Below are 24,277 nucleotides of genomic sequence, written 5' to 3' on the forward strand. Positions count from 1 at the left end.
AAGAATTGGATAGATGATCAATAGCAGGGTAACCTGTGCATGACTGGTCTTACAAGTTGATCTTACCTGATGTGCCTGCTTTTCTGTTGCAGCCCTACTGAAGTCTAATATTTTTTTAAAAGCATATATGCACCAAAATAAACATCTTTGAATTCCATGGGATTGACTTCCAAACAGGTGGATTGGCCGTTATTAACTTACACTGCGTAATCTGCCATGAATGTCAGTAAGAAAGACGGACTGGAAATAATATTATGGGGAAAGTCCTAGTGGGCTGATAGCCTGGGGGTTGCCTCTACTGACCCCTCCCCCTAGAGCTGCCCAGAGCCTGAGCGAGTTGCCCACAGCTGCCTTCACCATGCAACCTTCCCTACATCAGGTAGATGTGGCACATAAAGGAGGGGGAGGCCCTTTTTCTGGGCCACTGGTCGGCCCTCCTGCCAAACAATTATACATAGGATTTTGCTGACTGTGTGAGTTCATATGCATTTGAATTAACGTTTGTTCCCAGTTCCTATTGCCTTGTGATATGACCAAGAACAACTCTGGATGGATTTGTGCAGGAAGAGGCAGGCTTGATTTGTTTAAAATATTTAAGTGTCTGCCTCCTGAGCATTTTGAGACCCAAGGCAGGTAACAAGAACAATATAAAAACAGCTTGGTAAAGCCTATGATAAAATGGTATATGAAAAATTCTTTATGCCCCTGCTTTATACCCCTTGGCTCAGGCTCAGGCTGCACCCAAACTCTCTGGAATAACTCTGTTCTGCAGAGGAAGGTAGCCCCTATCCCCAACCTCTTTTGGCAGGCTGTTCTAAAAGCATGGGGCAACCACTAAAAAGTCTTAGACTATTGCCAAATGCGCCTTAGGGACTACCCACAATGAACCATGCTGGGAAGAATGAAGGCAGTACACAGGAACTTGCAGTCCTTCAAGTATATGGGCCCCAGATCATAAAGGGCTTTAAAGGTGAGCACTAACAATTGGAATTGGACCCAGTAACTAATTGGCAGCTAGTGAAGGGACTCCAGAATAGGAGTGATAATCAGGTGATTATCAGTGGTTGGCATCATAAGGAACAAGCTTTAGCCAATCTCAAGTCCCACACAAGTGGGATATTTACTGGTAATTCTTAGGGAGAAAGTATAAAGCATTGCACTTGGGGACATTTGCTGTGGAAACTAAACTTTTCCTGGCCATTTGATAGCAAGATCTTAACACCCGCCTGCCCCCCCCCGTTTTTACTTAACTAACTTCACCTTTATGCCCCGTACCTTGACTCATGAGGCAGCTTCCAACCTGAGATGACAATTCAAACAATATTACAAACTGGAAAGTGATTTCTGTACTGGAACAACAGCAACTTTAAAACAGAAATTACAGCAAGCACTTAAAACTATAGCTGCAGCAGAATAAAATATAAGCAGTATTGGCAGTTGAAGTACAACTGGCAGGCTAAAAATACAATAACAAGAAAAATACAATAGCGCACACAATGGGCATTTTGCTACTACTTGAAATGTTAAAATGCGATGGCTCGTAACTTCTTAAAATGATATGCAATTTTCTCATCTCTTTTAAGCCAGGGGAGTGTCAGTCTTAAACTGGTAGCTTTGACAGAACCTGATGGTGACAAACAGGTATTTGTTTCCAACTTCTTTCAGCAAAAAATCCACCAAATGTCTTCCTTTATCAGGACTGCATAAAAGAAAGTGGCAAGACAGAGTTGTAATGTAGTTCAAAATCACTGGCTTATATTGATGACATGTCCCATTTGATTGGTTTGATATTCAGTCAGATTTTCTACTTCCGAAAAGAGAGGGGGGCGGTTTAACAGAGATGTATGGGTTGGGATGTTCTTCACATTTTACTGCGATATCATCATTAATAACTTTCTAAATTTGTTTTCTTTGCAGATTAGGAACATTGTGGTTTTTTCACTACCAGCTATGCAGCAACTCTACTCTTTGGAAGTAACTAACATTTCTTCACTGTCTCAAAGTGGAATAAATACAGTACGTTTTTATCTCTGTATCTCACTTCCAAGTAAACTGGGATTAAGATGGTGAAGGGGGGACAATGTGAAAGAAGTGGAACAGTATGTTGTCTGGGGTTTGGAAAAAAATGAGTTTCTCAGCTAAGGAAGGTTTAAATGTTAGTCCTCAATCAATTCAGTGGAACTAGCTTACAAGAAAGTTTGCAAAGGACCACAGGCTGAGGGTGTAACTGCATGGGGTGTGTGTGTGTGTGCAGGTTTTTTTTACAAAGGACTTACAGGGGATATTTTCCCACCCTTGGGGGAAGCTTTTCTTTTCAAACACGCACGTGAAAACTAGGAATATCTTTGTTCCAAAGCAACACATTAACCACTAAACCACAGAGCTCTATTGAGATGACTATTCCCTCTTATAACCAATCTCTAACAGTTAACTAATGCTCTAACTGAAGAAAGGTCAGAAGTTTATTTCTTCCAGTTGTCAAGTGAAAACCTTGTATCCCAGCCAAAAAAAATCACTCGGTGTTTTCTTTTAACATTTTTATTTGGAAGGAATCTGTCTAAACACTCTTGAAATGGTTAGAGATAGAAGAATAACAACGATACAAAAATGCTACCATATGTCAACAACATTAGAAACAGAAAAGAATACACATAATCTCTTATCCTACATATCTAAAATTCAAGCGGTACAATAAAATTTCTAAGATTCTCACCAAAGTGCTTTCAGAAAGATATTCTCACTACAACCCAGATCTGTGATTCAGGGTTTTCTTTTAGCATGTGGCTACCTTATATATATCCAGTGAACCTTACATGACTGTATTAAAACCTTCTAATTTGTTCCCTTCAGTGGTGTGATGAAGAGACCTCTGAGCTCTGTCTGACTTTTTCCAAATAATTTTAGTATTTATATTTAGGCATGCAGCCAGCTATTCATAATCTGTTCCTCAAGAATGGGACAGCAAGAAACAAACATGCGGTTGCAAAAATTCTCAGGCCTGTTGTTCATTAATCTATACCATTAACAGTTAGAGATCACGACAGGACTGCTTTCACTGTGAATATGGCTTCCCTTGCAGGATACGATATATTTTTTGGAAGGTGTGTATGAAAATAACCAAAAGTAAGTTTGCTCTTTAATTGAAAGTAAAATATTACTTTATTTCCAATTTAGTTAGACTCCTCTCTTTAATGAAGCATTCATTTCTAGGTCATCAGATATTCCAGTCTCATTTTTGGTGATGAGGTGCTTAACAGAAGCTGTTCCTGAGGACAGGTAGCTGTATGCCTGGTTAATGGTATGACTTCAGTGTAAGTTAGTTTCTTGGAGCACAATGCCACTCAAACTGAGAACAATTAAGGAGTTTAGCTGCAGAAAAATAAAGCATATACTTATTTCTCCCATTGAAATCAATGGGATTAGCCCAGTTCTGTGCATGATGGCATTCATTCATTCATTCATTCATTCATTCAACTTTTAGTCTGCCCACCCTGCAAGTGGGCTTAAAAGGGATTCATTGTTTATTTAGAAGGGTATGCTCACTTGTGCAGAGGAAAGCTTCCGAGCTTGACCTGTACAAGTCCTTTTGTTTGAGTACAAGCATCTTCTGCCAAAAGATTTTGAGTTGCAGAACGAAGAAAGAACTTTGAGTAAGCCTGGAATATTGTACTGGAATTTTTAAACTGCAAGATTGTAAGCAATCTGAAGTGTAGATTTCATTTTCCCTCTCTCCCTAGACTGAGTCGTTTACTTCACAACCATAAATTTACTGAGGCTGAGAATTTTGCTCTTCTGTTTGGACTGGATGTTGAGGTAAAGGACTTACATTTGCAAATCATATCCCAGGTTTTACTGTTAATTACAAAACCACAAAGAAGTTTTCTCTGGTGGCTTTGATGTCTGTTCATTCATTCCAGTCACTCAAGTTGTCTTCAATCCACTAAAAACATTTTATTTTTTTATTTTATTCAATTTATATTCTGCTCTCCCCAGATGTGGGCTCAGAGCAGATCACAGGTGATGATAAATACAATTTTAAAAACCCTTTCAAACTGAAAACCAACCAGTGGTGTTAATTGTCTAAACTACTTTTATTTTCACTGATTGTAGGAGGTTTTTAACTTTCAGTGTTGTTAAACTTCTGTGTGTGTGTGTGTGTGTGTGTGTGCGCGCATGCATGTGCGTGTCTGCAGGCACACATACACTTGTAGGGGAAAGTAATGCTCGTTTCGCTCTGAGGGTATGGGTGAGGCATGTGTAGCACACACTTCACAGCTCTACTTCAAGATGGACTAATGTTACTTGAAGCTGGAATAACATTGTTTCTATATGTGTTTAAAAATGCAGCTTGTTTATAAAATAAAAGTGAGCTCCATTTTGGAAAGATTGGCTTCAGAATCTGTAGACCATGATGGACAATCACCCTGGCTAGAACTTGTGGCTGAAGTGAAAGAAACTTTAAATAAAACAAAGGTATAGTCTAATCTGTGTGTATAATTTAATGTTTCTCCACTTATATTCTGTGCAAGATAATAGAAGAAGTTTTTTTATCTCCTTGCTGAAATAGGATAATCAGTTCGTGGTTGAGTATTGCATAAATACCCCATGGCCAACATATGAAATGGCACAGGAAATGCTCAGCTATGCTAAAAACCGGGTAGGTTTTGATGTGTGGGCTCAGCCTTGTAACTGAAGTACAATCTTTTTTGTAACAAACCTTGCAGTTGCTATTAATATCATCTGGACTGCGAATCAATTTAACATTTGTCTTACTCATTCCAGATCTCAAAAAGAGATGGCATAACCACTGGCATAACCAACTGGAATCCAGCATCTCTTACGCAGGTAAGAAAATAAACCTGTGTAGGACTTCATATCTGTACTAGAAGATGAAAGGAGAATCTTGGAGTGTTCAATGAATTAAGAATGTAACTTGGGATGGGACTAGGATGGGATAAAATGTAAACCTTGTACTAGAATGAAGGTCAGGTGCTCTTAGATCAAGTGCATAAATTGCCAGTTCCTTAACACTGTAAAAAACAAGGGAGTATCTCTAAATTCTATCACTACACCTCAGGAGCAGTATAGGTAGCAACGTGGTGGGTCTGCATAGGGAGGGGAAGATTGGCTTTAGGATTGCTGTTCCCAGTTCCAGAGGCTTAAGAGCTTTTTGGCGAGATGGGAATTTAATTTAGGTTTCCTGGCTGAAGTCTAAGACTTTGAGCGCAGCACCATGCTCTCTTTTATATGAAGAGCTTTCTATCCAGTACAGTGGATTTGGAGATTCTGAGGAAAAATGCTTTCTCAGATAGAGAATGGTCCATCTAGCTCAAGATTCTCACGTGGCTCTTTTGGGATAAAATAAATCTTTGTCTCCATTTAGGTACTGCAGGCGCAAGCAAGGCTAACTACTTTTTATGGAGCTTTTGGTCCACGAAAATTCAGGTTTATCTTTTTCTGTTTTGTGGATATGGGTGTGTGACGTAATAATAAATCTTCCTAGGTTATGTTGGCCCCTGATGTTTTCCATCTTTGCAAAACAGTACAACATGAATTGTTAAAGAAAAATGAGGGTTCGATTAGCACTTTCCATTAAGAGGACAACTGGAATTTGTAATCTTGAGAGTTACTCACTCACCAGCATACTAGATGGAAAAAAAATCCCAAACAGTATTTTGAAAATGTGAATACTGTGTACAGAGCTAGACTGGCCATATAGTTATACTTTATGAGTTCATATTCTGAGCCCAGAAGCCAGACTCAGCTAATGAAATTCCATGGTTTCATGGCTTTGCGTTAATTGCTGGTCTCCTCCATTCCAAAAGTTCAGTGTCTGTCACAGTATTTTAAAATTTAACACCCTTCTGGAGAGGAAAACCTCTCTGAATATGGGATTATATAACTTGATTTTACATACCACCTTTGCATTTACTATTGCAGTTTGTATTTTTTAATTTGGGTTGTGCGTGAATTAGCAATTTATGCTCTTAGTGGAACCGCTTGGCTGGAATTTCTGGAGAATGACGATCTCTTCAAGGACATCCTTTTACAGCTGAAAGAAGGAAATCTCTCTTCTGCATGCTTTCTCTGGCAAAGACATCAGGTAAATAGCATCAAACACCCCCAGTCCCCACTGTCACATCTTGCTGTGGCCCCCTGAAAGTTCTTGGAGAAAGCCATGGCTCAGTGATAAAACATCTGCTTTGCAGGCAGAATGTCCAAGGGTCAGTCGTTGACATCTCTAGTTCAAAGGCGCTTGGGTAGCTTGTATTGGGACAGACCTTTCTCTCTGAGACCCTGGAGAGCCACTTCCATTCATTGGAGACAGCATCGACTTGTATGGAATTAGTGATTTGAGTAGATGTAAGGCAGCACATATATTCTGGCTATAATAACATAATAATAATAACATTCGATTTATATACCACCCTTCAGGACAACTTAATGCCCACTCAGAGCGGTTTACAAAGTGTTGTTATTACCCCACAACAATCACCCTGTGAGGTGGGTGGGGCTGAGAGAGCTCCAGAGAACTGTGACTCGCCCAGGGTCACCCAGCTGGCTTCGTGGAGGAGTGGGGAATCAAACCCGGCTCTCCAGATTAGAGTCCCGTGCTCTTAACCACTACACCAAACTGGCTCCCCCCCCCCCCCCCTATAATGCCCTCCCCCCCCTTAACTTGTCATCTCTTGTCTTTCACTTACGGTGCCATTCTATGCAGAGTTACTGCGCTCTAAGCTCATAGTAACTGCAGTAACCCTGCATAGGGTTGCACTGGTAATATAACTTTATATCTCCTCCACATAAATGTTCTTGGGTGGTAGGAATGGCAAAGTCCTTAGTGGCCACTGCCAGTTGGAGGTGACATACCGGATTAGATGGGCCAGTGATCCATCTTACTGTAATACGGCAGCACGTTCCCAAGATGTTTGTTAGAAGTTACGGGTTTCTGGTCTTATTGTGAGAATACTTCTTAAATGCTTTTTATTCTATTCTAGGCAGATTTCCAGGAGCATTTTAGTGTGGACATGCTTGAAAACCTGCTTGACACAATCCCTGCAACTGTTTGCCACAAAGAATTGTGTGTGTGGTTTAAAGAAAAGGTCATTCCTTTCATAAGACTGGCTTTGCCTCAAGGTCAGGTAATGTCCTGGGGAGAGAAATCCTTATATGGCTTCAGTTAATGAAGACTGATGAATAGGCAGGAATGGAAGTAGGTTTTTTTGAGAGCCCAGAGAGTGGTCTGGGAGTGCCTGATATTATAACGTTGCTAAGGCAGGGTGGACCTGATGATAAGTTCCCTAAATGAGAGCCCTGCAGGGAGCCTTGCGAAGGGATAGGGTGCCAGTAGAATGTATGTACAGACATAATACATGCATATAAATAACTTAGCTTGACTTTTGTATTCCAGAAAATAATAGCAAAATGGCTGGAACAACAAGCTCGAAATCTTGAGGTAACTGATAAGGTAAAGCACAGTAATTCTCCTTTAAAAAGCAGTTTGTGTACCTAATGTTCAGCATGACCTCATCTACATCTACTTAAATCCATTTATTTGGGACCATGTAAACACAAAGTATATTTCCACAGGCCTGCCTCCCTCAAGATGTCGAAAAGACCAAAAATTTGTCAAAGGTGGGAGGCTTAAATCCATCTCGTTCCCGCCCCGCCCCCACTCCAGCAAGCAGGAAACAATGTTCCCTGAGCTTTGAGTGGACGAGGAAGAGGAACCAGCTAAGCCTGGTTCTTGGGCGGTATGAATGGCAAAGTCCTTAGTGGCCACTGCCAGTTGGAGGTGACATACTGGATGTGGTTGGGGGTCAGCCCAGGCTCTGCTGCCTCTCTCAGGCAGGTGGGAAAGACAGGAGAACCAGAAGCCTCCCACCCCCACCTCGCCATCATTGCATGAGGAGAAGGAAGAAGGTTGGCGATTAGGAAGGGTAGTGGCAGCATGGGCAGGCAGGCAACTTGGTGGGGGAAGAGGCGAGGTAGAGGGGGAAGAGAGGAGGAAATTAGAAGAGTGAGGGAGAAAAATGGCAGCCATACAGACAAGGGAGAAAGGAGCAGGAAAGAAGATGGTAGGATGGAAGGGTGGTGGAGGAGTTAGGGGAGAAAGGCAAAGGGTTGACAGGAAGCAGCAGGAACTATGGTGAGGAGGAGCTCCCTGATTGTATTGCTTTAATTCTCTGTGTAACAAAACATAATGGTTTTTCATCTTTCTAATAGGCCAACTGGCCAGAAAATGGACTTGAAATGGCCCAGTTGTTTTTTACTAGCAGTAAATCAGATGAAGCTGGAGTTGCCTCTTCAGGGTGCTGGGTGCTCTGGGTAAGGATTCTGCTAATAATGAAACCATACGTGGACTTAGGTGCCTGGCGATAACTCTGCAAAAAGCCTTCCGTAGTCTTTAGTTCAATTAGTTGCTCCAGAAACATGTGTCGGTTAAATATACGAGTTGCTTATTTTGCCTTTTGCAGGGGGGAGGGACTCTGAAATCTGTCAGGTTTCTATGCGTGTCTGAAGTACTGAAGTATAGCTGTGATTGATGTATTGTCAAAGGCTTTCACAGCCGGAGAACGATGGTTGTTGTGGGTTTTCCGGGCTGTATTGCCGTGGTCTTGGCATTGTAGTTCCTGACGTTATAGCTGTGATGCATGGACAAACTCTCCTGTTGATTTTATGTCTCAGAAGGACGATAAATGTGAGGAGGTCTGTCGCTTAGCAAAACTGTTCCAAGCTTTACAAGGTTTGGTAGAACTATACAGAAAGTACAGCTGCAAGCTGACCCTCCGTGAGTTTGAAAAGGTATGTAAACAGCAGTATTAAAATTGGATGGGGGGAGGCAGGTTCGTGGCTTTGTGCCAATGGTGTTGCTGAATTTTGTGAACAAACACTATTAGAAATCTCCGGTTTCTGATATGAGTCTTCCTCTCCTGAAATGCTGCTGCAGTTGTATGTTTCATGGACAACGTTTTTGCACAGCTGATGCAAAAACAGGAATCAGTTTTTGCAGTAAAATTTCTATCAAACCTGGCTGCTGTGATTGGGGGAGTGAAAAAGCAAAGTTGGGAACACCAGCAATTACAAAAGATAAAGCAAAAAACTTCATGGCAACTTCAGAAACGCATGAGGGCCTATTGACCCATCGCTCCTAATAGGGATGCAGAGAGCCGACACAGTGTAGTGGTTAGTATCTGCTTAGAATCTAGGTTCAAATTACACACTGCAGCAAAACTTTCTGGGTGACCTTAGGCCAGTCACTCTTTTAGCTTAACCAACCTCAAAGAGGTAGATCAAGATGGGTAGCCATTTTTTGTCTGTAGTAGTAGAAAAGAGCAAGAGTCCAGTAACACCTATAACACTAATAAATTTTGTGGTAGGGTATGAGCTTTTGTGAGTCACAGCTCACTTCTTCAGATAAGAATGGTATCTGGAGTGGTATCTGAAGAAGTGAGCTGCAACCTCTCAGGGTTGAGAGAATAAAACAAGGAAGGAGAATGATGAATGCTGTCCTGATCTCTTTGGAGGGAGGGTGGGGTTTTTAATGAGTATCTCTGAGAAGCATTTGGTGTGGAGTGGCATTTCTGTGGAAAACAGAAGTCTACCAGTCAGCACTGTGGGCCTTTGCAACACCTACTGGCATTGGAGCTGTTGACTAACCATAGTTTTCCAAAGTAAGCAGTAGCACCATTGAGTATACTGGGGACTTGTAGCTGTGAGGCTAGATGAAGAATGAAGACCAGGGGTGAATTGCCACCATCATGCCTTGCTTGTGAGCTTTCCCAAGGCTTTTGGCTTGCCGGTGTGAGAGGCAGAGTGCTGAACTAAACAGACCTGTGCTCCAGTGCTGCAAAACCACCAGTTTCTGTTGAAGTCTACCATTGACTTCAGTGGACTGAATCGATCATTCTTTGTATGATAAACAGCCAAGCATTTACAGAAGCCAGTGGATTATTATGTGCAATAATACTTGCTGTGTGCTACTTACCTTGTTTCAGAAAGAGATCATTCCTCTGGGGTTTTTTGTATGTATGTTTTGCCTCTTAGGAAAATGCAGATACAATAGTGTTCCGTATGTTTGATAAAGTTTTGGCAGCAGAACTCATTCCAGCAACTTTAGAGAAATTTATTGAACCATATATGCGCCAACATGAACTACAAAAAGATGAAATTCTCTTGCAGTACATAAAGGTATGCTCATTCACACTCCAAAATGAAAGTATTGCTGTGTAGATAGCCTAGTATCTTGTATAACTAGCCGCTCCATTCTCGGTGGCAGTACTGATAGTACTTTGGCCCAGGATGGACAGGCCATTGCGTGTCCTAGAGGGGGAAGTGCGGTCTCTTAGGGTGCAAATTTACAGCTTTTAAATCCAGTCTTACCCTTAGATCCCTATGTAGCATCCATTGCTCAAAGCACTTCCTTGCTAACTAAAGCTGGCGCATCAACTGTTCCCTCTTCTAGAAAGAAGTGACAGGGCTGCAGTTATCCATGTGCTGGCTACATTATGGCTTAAGACCTTTTGGGGACTTCAAAACATTTCAGCGAGGGTGTTAACATTGATGTACCACAGCAATAATATTATCTTTTTTTTAAAAGTCGGATACCTTTTTTTTTTTTATTCTTGCCTATCAATTTGCCCCTTGTCTTTCTGGACTGCCCTCTCCCAGAAGACTTACTTGACACAAAACTTGGTTTCTTTGCAGAACAGGTGGGCGTAAAAGTCTTTTAGCTAAGACTATGGCTTTGAGTTTTACTTGATACATCGTTTTTCAGAGCAAGTGTTCTCAAAGCTGTCCGCCTGTTTAAAAACAATGCCCTGGAGAGAAGAAGTCCTATAAGCACAACGGGAAACTGGCCGGCTAATGCTCTGTTTTCTTCTGATGGTCTCTTCAGTTTACAGTCGGGAGTCATGTATCCTGCTTGGCCTGTTCAGCTGAGGTTTTGTTGTTCTTAAATGTTTCAAAACTGTATGATACGTCTTGTGTTAGATGTTGTAAACTGCTTTGGAAAGAACAGTTTAAAAGCAGTATACAAATTTTGTCAAATAAAGCAATAACAATATAAATCACTGAGATTAATAGGATGGTATGTCCAAAAGATTGGCTTTAAACTGCAAAAATATTTATATCATGGCAAATCTGTTGTTAGTGTTCATAACTACGTTTTTAAACATCATCTAGGACTTGGTAGAGCGATATTGTACACGGTCTACGTCTGTCTTTGAAACCACGTGGGAAGCAAAGGCTATAGCTGTCTTGGACTGTATATCTGACATGGATGTGAGTATGACTGAGTAGACATGTGGCAATGGGCCTCTCTTTTGAACTGCAAAATGACTTCTGGCCCTGAAGCAAGAGGCCAGTAATGAGTCTAGATCTCACAAGAGTTTTTTTTTCTTTGTAGTTGATCTTTGAAGGGGTGCTGGCAATAATGCATGGCGCTGGTGTTCCCTGGAGTCCGGGAGTAGAACGGCTGGTGCAGCAGTACCTAGAAATGGATCATGCCAAGTAAGAGCATGAATGTTTAACTCCCTCAAGATTATTCACACTTGGACTTCAAAAACCTTTTCCTTTGCAGCATGAATGTATTCGTTTATTTGTAGGCTGCCTTTCTACCCAATTCCTTGAGGCAGTAACCCATGAGGAAGGGGGATTTTCTGTAGCAGCGTTGCCCTGGTGCTGCCCTGCTCACTCAACCATGCCCTCCCCACTGCTACAACTAGCCCCATCGTCTTCGTTCCTCTCTAGCCTGCCTCCCCGCAGCACTGCTTCAGTGGTGGAGACGAGGCAGCTGTTGCTCTCGCCCTCTCTTACTGCTCACCTCCTCACTGGGAAGGAGTGGCTTCCTCGATGTCCTCCTGCTCCTCCACCCACATGCAGGGTCATGTCTTATTAGTAGAGGGAGTGGGCTGCAGATCCCATTCCTCTCCTCCACCTGCATCTTTGCTTCCCTGGTCCTGGAGGGGGTGAAGAAGGTGACTTCCACAGTGCCTGCCTCCTCATCCTTCCATGTGCCCATCTTCTGTGTGGCTCCTGCTCCTCCTCCTGCCTGCCACGTCTGCTGCAGGGGTTGGGATACAGTTGTCTGTGCTCACATGGGCAACTGCTCTCCATTCTGAGATTTTAAAAAAAAAATCTGAAGGATTCGGGATTTTTCTGCAAACCTGGATGTTGTTTCAAGTTTGTAGAAATATCCTCCTCTCTACATAGCCCCAATCCACTGATTTAAGTATTGGCAGAGGAGGCCATGTTGAGTATTAAATATATTGATAAAGAACATATAAAAGTGCTTCCTCTGTCTGATTTCAGTTCAAAGGTCCTCCAGAACAAAGAAGTCCCAAAACTTTTCAGGAGCAGTGCTGTCTCTCACCTCTTGTGAGGAAATTCCACAACTCGCAGTCAGTGACCAAAAAGGGCCTTTCCACAGGTCCCAGCTAGGAATGTGAAGTGTGTGCTTTGGGTGGGCATTCTCCTGCCAATGGACCCACCTACCCTGGCCTCTGGGGCTGATGGAAGAAACATTGGGAGGTGGTGGATGCAACGTCATGCCAAGTACCGGACATGATGTCAGGCATCAGCCAGTACTCTGGAAACCTCTATGGTAATACCATAGGTTTTCTAGAGTGATGGCTGATGCTGTGATGACACATCTGCGTCTTTGTCAGGACGTACCCTTGACATACAATATGACATACACCTGTCCCTTTTCCCACCCCAAAGCACCTGAAGGTGTTGGATTCCTAGTCCTAGCCCACCCAACCTTCTCTAACACTGTTTTGTGCAGCAAATCCCAGTGCACAGACGTCAGCAGCACAACAGGGGTACTCTGGAGACAGTCTGGACTTCTCCCTGTTAAAAGGGTTTCAAAATATTAATATGCAGTTAACATAAGTAACTGGCTGGCCAGTGGCCCAGTATTATAGCAGTGCACTAGCTTAGACTTTTTCAGAATATGGCTACCTGCTACCTGATTGAATCAGTATCAAAATATTTATTCAGGAGCCAAATTTTAGTGGGGGGGGGGCGAGGGAGTGAATTTAGCCATGTTCCTCAGTGATGGTAGAAGAGCAGCTATTGAGGCTGTTTTTTCCAAGCTCTTAAATTGCTCATCTGTGCAATGCAACCACTGGAGCACCCCCGGATTCCAGCACTGGAACAACAGGGGACTTTTTAGTACATGTGAGTAATTTCATAGCACTAGTATGAAGAATGTGGGGAAGGGCTGTGTAAGTGGCTGCTCTGAGAACGTTGCTTTGGCACAAAACTGTTTTGGCCGCCGCCGCCGCCTGTGGAACATCCTTCTCAACTGAGCTGTCTTCTTGTAAACACAGGAATATTTTGTCTGCAGGGTGAAGCTCCTGCAGGAAGGTTACAAGCTAATGGAAATGAAGACCATTCTGCTGAACTATGGCATAAGAGACACCAATCTTTTAAACGATAAGCAGGGGATGCTGGTAAGTGGCCAATGAGTCCCTTCTGCTGTCAATTTTTGCATATATGACTCCTGCTGGTTTCAGCTGAACAAACAAGGACCTGCAGGCAGAACGATAGCCTTCCTTCTATGCTTGCATAGACACACATGCAGAAAAGTAATAGTATAAGCAATAAATTCCATAGGTTGATAAACTTGTATGTTCCCAAGCGTCTTTTCTTTTCCAGAGACTAGCAAAGTACATTGTTAAACGGGGCACCACTTCTTCGTTAGAAGATGCTTTGAAAGTAGCGAATGTGTATATGCTACCTACTGCAGAAGTCTATATAGTGAGGATTATGGACCTTATTGATAAAGACAAGGTAAAAGCATATTCAAAAGCCCATTTTGTCAGTAAGCTCTGCATTAAAATGCAGCCTCTTGTGCTGCATATTCATGTGTAAAAGGAGGTGTGACATAATTCTTAAATTTCCAGAATCTCTAAGATATAGTGGATCTTCTGAATAGTACAGTGCAAATGCAAAGATTCCAGTTTTCTTAGTCAAGCTCCAGTTGCTGTCAAGCAACATGATTATCCATGAATGCTATCATAAAACAGAAGAATTAGACTTCACTTGTACCAATTAATAGGCCAGCCATCCTTGTGTTTTTTAATATACTTTGCAAATGCTTGCAGGGAGAAGAAGTTCTAGACTTGTTAAAAACTCTGCATCCTACTGAAGCAGTGGAAATGGCAGAAAGAACAGTGATCTGTGGGAAGCTGTTATTAGAGCACAAAATGTTTGTCTTCAAAGAGGTAACTTCCATAACATAAAACAGCACAGATGCACAGTATATATTTACCCAAAGAAGTTGTCAAACAGCCAATTGGTTATTTCTTTGCTTAAGAAGAACCCTGCTGGATCAAACTAGTGGTCCATCTGGTCCAGCATCCTGCTAGTTGCCCTGGAGGGCGAGTGGAGGCCAAGGCCTTGCTGATATTGTTGTTATTTGTTGTTATTTGAAGGTATCTGAAGAAGTGAGCTGTGACTCACAAAAGGTCATACCCTACCACTAATTTTGTTAGTCTTATAGGTGCTACTGGACTCTTGCTCTTTTCTTATAGGAAAAGTGCTCCAGCCCCTTACTTTGGTTGCCCTCTTCTACAGTCTTTCCAGTTCTGCAGTTTTTTTTTATTGTTAAAGAGCTGCAGCAACCAGAACTGTACGTAATATTCCAAATAAAGCCACACAGGGGCTACACAGGGGCATTGCAGCACGGGGCATTTTATTTTCAGTTCCTTTCCTGATCATTCCGAGCATGGATTTTGCTGTTTTTACTGCTGCCACTTACTAGTTGACATTTTCACTGAGTTATCCAGTTTCAACTTCAAGATCCATGTTGCACTCTACCAGTTGAGATCTCACCAGCGTATATTTGGATCTTCACAACATCAGAAGATTTGTTGTTATGAGAACAGTATTGTTCTGGCAGATCCCTGAAGATCTTTTTTCACATATCTCTAAGTTTCTCCAGGTTGGCAACCTTAGCCTTGAAGGAATGAAGCTGTGGCCCAAGAGCAACATGCACTGAATGCACACCCACAGCTTCTGTCTAGTGGGGAAATAACTGGCATGTGTTAGGCTTTGCAAGATAGCTCCCATCCCCTGCTGGTTTTCTGCTTTCCTGGTTGGTTTTGTTGTTGAAAATTGTTTGGACACTTATCTGAAATTATGCAGGTTCCTGTACTGAGAAGGATAATGTATAGAGCCCTGATTTTCTCTCCCTGGTACTGAATGCTTACAGGACTTACTCATGTCCTTTTTAAAGAAGTGTTGTCTTGGAGATTCTATCCTGCTGCCCCTCAAACTTCCCTTCTAAACTCCCATGCAAAACTCCTTTTAGTATGCTCCAGGAAGAACTGTGTACTTGAACGATGCAAAACTGAATTATTCAAGAGGGCTTTTTACTCAGATAGTAGGACTGAACTATAAGAAAGTGGTCTCAAAGAGATGCGTCAGTAAAGGGATAGGGACTATAGACTTTACTACTATGTACTGTGTGTTGCTGTAATTATAATCCTACTGGATAGTTTCTATGTTATTTAATATGTCAGTCTTAGAATTGCTTATGCTCATTTTAGCATTTCTTCAACTCTGTATTAGATTCCAGATAGTTTTAAAGCGTTGCAAATTTGCATTTAATAATAACAACAACAACGATGATAATAGCATTGTGCTTATATACCACTTTTCTGGACAGATTAGCGCCATACTCAGCGTGGTGAACAAAGTCAGTGTTATTATCCTCACATTACAGCTGGGGCTGGGAGGAGTGGCTTATTCTAGGCCCCCTGCTGAGCTCATGGCAGAAACGAGAGTCTAACTAGCAGAGTACTGATTCACAACCCAGCCACTTAACCACAGTGCTACAGCAGCTCTCATTGTTTATTGAAATGTCTATCAAATTGACTGTGCACTGTAATCTGCCTTGAATCTCAGTCGGTAAAGTGGATGGTAAATAACAAAAAATAAATTTCATAGTGGATTCTGTAGTTCCAGTTCAAGTTTCAGGCAATAGCAATTGGAATCAGAGGACTCAGCTCATGCGGTGGAAGCCCCACCACCAGGACCCTGAGGCAGAGCACTCAGCAAGAGTTTATAAAAACAAGCTACAGAGTCCAATGGCTTGAAAACTAAGCAGCCCATAGGCAAAAAGACACATGCCACCTCTGGCAGCCATTCCACACAACACATCATGGGCCAAACCTGACGATACTGCATCCTTGAATCTGCCATGGGGATGCAGAGCCACTTGGGGGCTTTGTTGCCATTTGGGGGCTTTGTTGCAAAACACTGCAGGGGCCAGATCTTGTTGGGTCCGGCGCCATAGGGGAGATGAGGGGCTCCCCCCATTGTTTTTAAGAGTTGAAATAGCTGTTTCAGTTTTGGATCTTAAAAATCAGGGTGAGGGAGAGACAGTAGTCCCTCTTCCCCCTGTGCTATAGTCTCCAGCAGGATTAGGCCCCTGTAGTATTTTTAAATGTTAAAAACCAAGCTCTAAAATGATGCTGCTTGTGATGGACTAGGTGACATAGGATCATCTAGTTTGGCCCTAAGTCTTCAGGGTCCATTTGCAGGTGCCAAGAAAACCTCTGAACATGTTGGGGAGAGAGGTAAATTATGTAATCTGAAGTGGAGGTTTAGGAATGAAAGCTAAATTTATTCTACTGTTACAAATTTTGAGGGCAAAAGCTTTTTGCCTTTTGAACACTTAAAATGTTGCTAGTATTAGTTTCATACTCTGTTTTTCCTTTGTTCCTCCACAGCCAAAAATGCAGCTGTCTATGAAAAAGATGCTTGTGGATATCCTCAGTTTCCTACTCAACATCCAGAAAGGTAGTCTTGGGTTGTGTTTACACCTATTCATTGCCAACCATTCAAAAGTCTAATCCCCTTGCACCCTTTCTTTTTTCTATAGAAAATTTTGCGAAGAAAGCAGAATATGAAGCAGATTTAGATGTCTTTAAAACTCTTGTTGCCTTACAGGTAAGGATTCCCCGGCCTCAGAAACTGTATAGGGAAATTAAATGCATATAATAATTGCAAGTTCAGTGTAATTTTGGATATACATGTCTTATAATTGTGCATGTGTGTCCATGCTCATATGGCAGTAAAAACAAATAGCTTCTTAATTACTAAGAATGGATCTACGCTTTGCATAGAGAAAGATCCCAGGTTCCTTTCCAACCATCTCCAATTAATGGATCTGTGATCAAAAGGCTGGGGAAAGATACCTGCTTCCGACTATAAACAGCTGCTCCCAGTCAGAGGAGACAAAACTGGATTTGCTGTTTCTTTATCTTGAACCCCAGTGAGATCTCCTTGTATCCTAAATGTGGAATCTGGTGACATTTCAACACTTGTGATTGTTAAAAAATTCACTTTCATATCTGGGGAAGCTGGAGGCGTAGTGGCTCAGTTCAGTAGTTCTTCATGTTCACTTTTTCTTCCATTTTTCTCAGGAGAACTTTGATACCATTATTTCCACCAATGATTATGAGAATCCCACACTAAGATCTCAACTGCTTGAAGATCATGTTAAAACTTATGAAAAAATTCAAGGATGTGGAAAAACACCAGATGATGTCAGTTCGAAGGACAGTCACATGAAGAAACCTCTGTCGGAGTTGCGCTTTTATAGACTGGCTTCACTCCTGCAAAAGTCCGAGCTGGAAGCCGCGTCATTGCTGGTGCTAAAAGCACTGGATGCTGAAAAAGTAGAGGAGGCACTCAGGATATGCAGGTTGCTTATCTGTTTTGAATGTTGTCGTCTCGACTCGAGCTCCGGGCTCAAAAGCTTGTGAAATTCAAAACGAACAGTATAACAATACCAAAGTGGAATAATAAACAGCTACATAAAATAGGCAACAAAACCACATCATAAAACCATTATTTCAAAGAGCCAACTTAAAAAAAATCAGTTTATTATTCATTTACAGCTTGCCAATCTCACTCAGATTCAAGGCAGATTACAAAATATAAAAACAATTCAATCAGCAGAGATAAAACATCCAATAAATAACGTAATAGGGATAGGATTAGTGTGAGCAAAATATAAAGCAAGGTGATGCATGCAGTATTTATAGTCTCTTGCAATATTTGTTGTAATACACGACAGTTCTGTTCCCCTATAAAAGCGACTTCCTAAGACATTATACTACAGTCCTAGGCTCCAAATCCTGTTTTGCTCATTCTGCAAAATGAAAGTGTAGGGGGGCCTTCCTGACATCCTCAGGCAGGCTGTTCTAGAAGATGGAAACCGCCCTGCCACAGAAAATGCACAAGCAAAGGTCTGTTAATAAAGATGGCTCTTAAACAACAACCATCCATGTTTAACATCAACTCTATGCAATCTTCCTTGATCCTCATTCAGAAAGGCAGACTACAGATGACATAAATAAATGCCTAGAGGAAAAATGTTCCTGCTACCTAAGTTTTATACACATTTGGCACATCTGGGTTGTTGGATGGGAGTTGCAAAAGTGGGAGCACATTAACAGAAAAAGCTGTCCAGTCGCTCACCTCACTGCTGAAAGTTGGGCCCTGAGATCAGAACCTCCGAAGAATATTGCTAGGCAGATTCATAGGGGAACAAGCAATCTTCCAGATTCTCTGGTCCCAGATGGCTTAGGACTTTCAACCGAACTACTTGTTTGTCCTGCTTAATGTTACTGCTCAGTGTACTGTCTGGACACTCGCATGCTGTATTGATCACCTTGAATTATTTTATAGGTCCTTCTGTTGCTCAAGGTAATCTTTTCCTTTACTCCTTCCTCCCCCCCAGAGATTTCTATGAGCGTCACCACAATGAACAGGCAGGAGAGTTGTTGTTTTTAGCATGCCAAAAGCTCTGTCATACGTTTGAGTTGGATAGTATAAAGGTTACATCTGAAGAATTAAGTCTTCCAGCATTGATCCACAACATGGCATGCCAAGCATCTTCCATCTGCAGCCCCGGTAAATACTTCCATATATTGCCTTCTAGAATAATCTGGTCTCTAGGATTTAAGGATGCAAAACATTAAGCATTTGAACTATTACACTTTTAAGGATTTGTTTTACCGCTTCATATATTGCTATAAATGTTTTCCAAGGCCTTGAAAATTAGATGAGAGTTCCCTGTGTGTGCATTCCAGGATCTTCTGTGCCTGCAGAATGCGCATTTTCCAAGGCTGGCCTTCCTGTTAATCAGCGTTGCATAAAACTGACAGTGGAGTGTGTTAACAAGCTCGTTTGTTTATTTTTCTTAATAAAAATTAATCATAGAACAGATATGTAAGAATCTTGCGGGCTTGTAAATGTTTAGACCAACTCTTCTTTTAAATGGTTGCTTTATTAAACAATCTGTTAGTGGGATTAATTTACTCATTTCATGCAAAAACTGTTTTCTTTTGAAAAAGCCATACATTTTGTCAAAGTGAACTTAAACCTTCATTCTGTTTTATCACAGATCTCTTATTAGATGTAGTAGAGCTTTGTAAATTTACTTCATTTGCCCATGAAATTTACGACAAGTGCCAGATTGAAGACATTGAAGTTGTATCAGAGGTGATCTAGAACTATATGTTTGCTGTTCATAGTGTATTATTGATCTCTCTTTTAAGCTATGATACTAAAGGGAGTCTGTACTTGGGTTAAAGGCATGACATGTGAGAAATGTGCTTGGTATGGTTCCCCGTTTCAGTTGTTTGCTCTCATTCATAACTCAGAAAAGGACAGGGCTTGGATTACACAAAGACATACGTTGTTTTTCACTGCATTTATACCCTATTATTCTCCCCAGTGGAGACCCAAGTGGCTTAATCATTCTCCCATCTTTCATTGCAAGAGACCTCAGCACCATTGTGCGCTACCTTCTGTCTTTTCTGTAAAGGAACAGAAGCAGGAGATAGCATTGATGCCTAGTTAAGGGCCTAGCAAGGTGGGCGTTCCATGTTCTGTCTGTTGAGCTAATTCTGCTCTGCCTTTTGTGCAGTCTTTTTTTTTTAAGTTTTTTTTATTATTTTTTAATATCTAACATAAAAAAACTACAGAAGACTACAAAAGTATAAAGGGGAGGGGAAGAAAAGAAAAGAAAAAAAAAGGGAAGGGAGAACTGGGAAAGGGGAAAATCAACATACAAACAACAAACACTACACTACATGTCTTGTATTCCCTTCATGCAGCAATTTTTCTTAAAAGTTAACTTTCTAATATGCTATCAGATTGGTAGGTTTTATACAATACAGATTATATTCAGGATCAGGACTTCTTCTCCCCCCCCCTTGCGTCTCGGTCTCAATTCTCTCAGCGCAGCTGGAGCAGCTGCGCCCGCTCTTTCCTTTTGTGCAGTCTTGACAAAAATCATAGCCATTTCTTCCTTTGTGTAGACAACATCTGGAGCTGATAAAAACCCGTACACGGAGTGGACTTTCGATGATTTTTTCACTGAAGATGGAGCAGTCCTTGACCCACCTGCAGTACTTCCTGTTGCATATGAAATTACCTCTTACATGCTGCCTCTTACAGGTAACCTTTCTGTTTAAGCTAGACTCTAGCCTTGTTTCCCCAGCCTCATCCTTAAAGTAAATCCATATTAGTTCCAAATATAACGTTTTTCTCCACTGTTTGGGGGGAACATACATGATTTCAACATATTGTTGCCTCTCTTGCAGAATGGAAGAGATACCCTATGGATTGTACCAGTTTGGCATATAGTCCATTCATACAAGGTATTGCATGAGCAAATGGTTATGATTAGGGGTGTGTACCCTGAAAATATTCGGGTTTCCTGCTTCTGGTTTACCCGAAGCAGGAAAAACATTTGGAAATACCCAAAACCCAAAGTGGCAAGCTGCTTCGGATTCGGGTATTTGAATCACTTCAGAATGCTCCATAAAGATTCAGAGCTTTCCAAAGTGATACAGGGGGCTGGGCTTTCTCCCAGCACCCCCTCACCCCCACCCACTTAGCCCCCCCATCCTCTCCAACCACTTACCTGACCGGGCAGGGAAGGCCAGTGCTGCCTCATCCTCCGCCACTGCCTCCTCCGGGCCTGCAGGGCTGCAGGGAGGGCTGGAGCCACTGCCACGCTGCTGCCACTTCTGGACCTGCAGTGGCCCGCGGGGCAGCCGGGAAGGCCAGAACTGGAGGTGCACGGTCCTGCAGGATGGCGGGGAAGGCCTTTTTTGGCCTCTGCCACCGCGCGGGCCCACAAGGCAGCGGAGAAGGCCAGAGCAGCCTCCCCCAGCCCTTCCTGCCCCTCAAATGGCTGCCGTGGCCATTTGAGGGGCAGGAAGGGCCTTTTCGGGCTTCTCTGCTGCCGTGCGGGGCTGCGGGGAGGGCTGGAGCCGCTGCCGTGCTGCCTCCTCCAGGGCTGCAGCGGCCTGCAGGGCAGCCAAGAAGGCTGGATCCGGCGGCACGTAGCCCTGCAGGGTGTCAGGGAAGGCCACCGCCGCTGCCCCACCCTACTGCCACCGTGGCTGCAGCAGCCTACAGCAAGCAGCAGGGCCAAGGTAAGTGGGGGACTGGGGGTTGGGGTGGGATGTTTAAAGGGCCCCGCCGCTTGCAAGTGGCAGGGCCAAGGTAAGTGGGGTGGATGGGGGGGATGTTTAAAGGGCCCTGCCACTTTCAAGCGGCAGGAAAGTCTCAGTGAAAAAGGCGGATTATATAACATATAAATTAAAGGCCTTTCCTGTGCCCCATATACCTATCAGAACTGTAAATCCACCACAGGTTGCAGTATTCCTCTCATCTCCTGACTCTAGTTGGTCACTTGGAGAAAAGCTTATGGTAACCCCCGCCCCAACGCTCCTTTCTCTCCTCAAGATTGCCTAAATAGCCCCTAGATGTGATGTCACTTCTGGTTTTACCAGTTGACTGTGACTATTTCCTGCTTGTGAAAGAAGGTTGATTTGTGCTCTGCCACTCCTGGGCTTCTTCATCACATTGGTTTCACATTTATCACCCAGGGATGGTGGATGGTGTCTGTTCTGTAGCTTTTTGTGGGGTGCTTCTGGGTCCCATGGAAAGCCCTGAAAACAAAGAATATTTTTGCTATTGCTTCGTTCCAGTGGGTTTCTAACAGCATAATTCACTCAGTCCATTACAAATCCTTACCATCCATTACAATATGAATCTTCAATTTTATAATTCGGGGGTGTTGTTCTAGGGAAGGACCTCTGCGTGCCCCTTAGGGCTCCTATCTGTGTCCTTCTTGACAACCTGCAAGAAAGTAATCAACACGAACTGAGCTTGGGACTAATTACCAACTCTTTGGGGTCTGTTGTTCAGCATGTGATAGGAAATAGCATGGATGCTAACCTGGCTGCAAAGGTATGGTCCAAGCATGAGGTGAGACTATTTGGATGATGCCTGTTTTAGTCTTGTCTGATCCATGTCTTTCAGTTTACTGAAAATGGCATGTATAATAGACCGTGTGCATAAAACTTTTCTGTTCCACAGGCCAAGAACCAAATTAAATTTGAGTATGTTTGCCTATAGAGTGAAAGAAAGGTGGGCGCATTGTTTAGGTTGCGTGCATCTCTCTCAAATGCAATAGGATTTCTGTGGGACTCTAACTATTTCTCACTCAAACCACTAAACAGCTAGTGCCAGTTGGCAGAGAACAATTCAGAACTGGGCAACATTTAAAGGGTGGGGGTGGATGGGTCCTGATGTTTTAGGCAACATGACATTATTCTTTGGGAGATGCTTTCTCTCTGGCTATTATAATCTCTAAGAAAGCAACCACAGCCAGTTAACCTGAAAACGCACTGCTTTTCCTTTTCTGTAATGTAATTGTTTCCACTCATGTCAGTGGATCAGTGTCTGTAATATGGAAATAGAATGGCAGTGATGAATCTGGACACTTGTAAAGTGTTACAAAGGGATAGAAACAAAAATCCAGCAAAATCCTTTTGAAGCAACAGATTCCAGCATGGTATTCTCTGTCCAACAGCTGCATACCCAGAAAACACTCCATGATGCCGTAGGATTTCTCACTACAGTGATGCATTATTCTGAGTCAAAGATTAAAAATATTGCGATGGCCCTACTATACAAGGTGAGCATATGTCAGTGCCCTAGAATACAGGATGGGAGGGCAAGATCTTCTGTGGGTCACTAGATCCTATTCCTTCCAACTCTTGTACAGTTCATGCCCATCATCATCATCATTATTATTTCAGTGGGGCTTGTGCAAAATGATTTCTGGAGTAATTTAGTTCCTTTAGTTCCAAAGTGCCACATCACTTTTAAACAATCACCTTTAAAAAATATTCTGTTAAGATTTTTTTTAAAAATCAGTGTCGATAAAATGAAGTCTTTAAAGTCTGCTTTTTGTAGGTTTTCAACAGTCGCCACATCGATCACAGTCTGGCACTAGGCTACTGTTCTTTATTGCCCAAAGAAATGATTTATCAAAAGCTCTGGGACATTATCAACAAAACGGGGCAAAACTACAGCAAAGTTCTGGTAAGTCTCATCTTCTTCCTAATGTGATCAGTTGCGTGTGTAAAACATACTGTGATAACCTTTATTCACGAGTGAACTTGCGCATGAAAATACTCTGCCAGTGAATTCTTTCAAGTATTTGTGTGATACTGATTGGCAAATGACAGCCAACAAATGTTGCGTTTGTTTCTTTTGCATAACCCTACTTTTTTCATTCAAATGTTAGATATTGCAAATTGGACATGGTGCACAATCCGTTTCATTCAAGGACTCAAAGTTCCAATATTGGTTGAGGCAGGAGGAGGGTGCACAGAAGCCTGAGGATTTCCAAGGCTTATTGGTCTCATAGTGGGATATCATTATGTCTGAATGCATCCAGTGAGTTATTGGGAGACGGGGAAGAAGGATCTTCTTTTGAAAAGATTTAGAGGCTGTGGATGATTGCACGGAGATGTGTGACACCCTAAAGACTGACAAATTCATTACGGCAGATGGGTCATTCTCTTCAGAGAAGAATAAATGGATACACACGTAACAAATGGTGGCAATGCTCAGAAACGTGTAAGAAAATGTCTCAGTCTACCAGGGACCATAAGACTGTTTTATGTTTGAAACAGATGGACACTACTACCCCACTGGAATGTACCTATTGCAAATATATACGCTTTTTATCCATGACTGTGTTTTCTTCTCTGCAACAGGCAGTTAGCCGTGTTGGAGCTCACCTTGCCAGATGCTATGATGATATGGAAGAAAAGCAGAAATTTGAAGAATTAATCATTGATGCTGAATGGGGCATCCAGCTGGGACAATTTAAAGTGAGTTTTTAAAAATTTGAATTCTGAATAAATAGTTGATAGAAATAAAC

At 42.3% G+C, this 24,277-nt stretch overlaps 1 protein-coding gene across 1 annotated transcript in view; it reads left to right on the forward strand.

The window, feature by feature from the left end:
• Positions 1-24,277, forward strand: part of KNTC1 (kinetochore associated 1) — a 54,711-nt gene that overhangs the window by 9,332 nt on the left and 21,102 nt on the right. Inside the window, exons 12-41 of the mRNA XM_054996407.1 lie at positions 1,584-1,641; positions 1,918-2,016; positions 3,080-3,123; positions 3,211-3,276; positions 3,738-3,813; positions 4,348-4,473; positions 4,568-4,657; positions 4,783-4,845; positions 5,384-5,445; positions 5,992-6,103; positions 6,999-7,142; positions 7,412-7,468; positions 8,227-8,328; positions 8,692-8,805; positions 10,048-10,191; positions 11,185-11,283; positions 11,408-11,511; positions 13,352-13,457; positions 13,663-13,797; positions 14,112-14,231; positions 16,743-16,812; positions 16,895-16,962; positions 17,439-17,719; positions 18,761-18,933; positions 19,427-19,524; positions 20,346-20,484; positions 22,127-22,290; positions 22,916-23,020; positions 23,302-23,430; positions 24,111-24,227. Coding sequence (XP_054852382.1) covers positions 1,584-1,641; positions 1,918-2,016; positions 3,080-3,123; positions 3,211-3,276; positions 3,738-3,813; positions 4,348-4,473; positions 4,568-4,657; positions 4,783-4,845; positions 5,384-5,445; positions 5,992-6,103; positions 6,999-7,142; positions 7,412-7,468; positions 8,227-8,328; positions 8,692-8,805; positions 10,048-10,191; positions 11,185-11,283; positions 11,408-11,511; positions 13,352-13,457; positions 13,663-13,797; positions 14,112-14,231; positions 16,743-16,812; positions 16,895-16,962; positions 17,439-17,719; positions 18,761-18,933; positions 19,427-19,524; positions 20,346-20,484; positions 22,127-22,290; positions 22,916-23,020; positions 23,302-23,430; positions 24,111-24,227 — 3,265 coding nt within the window. The remainder of the gene's footprint in view (positions 1-1,583; positions 1,642-1,917; positions 2,017-3,079; positions 3,124-3,210; positions 3,277-3,737; positions 3,814-4,347; positions 4,474-4,567; positions 4,658-4,782; positions 4,846-5,383; positions 5,446-5,991; positions 6,104-6,998; positions 7,143-7,411; positions 7,469-8,226; positions 8,329-8,691; positions 8,806-10,047; positions 10,192-11,184; positions 11,284-11,407; positions 11,512-13,351; positions 13,458-13,662; positions 13,798-14,111; positions 14,232-16,742; positions 16,813-16,894; positions 16,963-17,438; positions 17,720-18,760; positions 18,934-19,426; positions 19,525-20,345; positions 20,485-22,126; positions 22,291-22,915; positions 23,021-23,301; positions 23,431-24,110; positions 24,228-24,277) is intronic.

This window comes from Eublepharis macularius, chromosome 13 (genome assembly GCF_028583425.1).
Source record: "Eublepharis macularius isolate TG4126 chromosome 13, MPM_Emac_v1.0, whole genome shotgun sequence".
Lineage (NCBI taxonomy): Eukaryota > Metazoa > Chordata > Lepidosauria > Squamata > Eublepharidae > Eublepharis > Eublepharis macularius.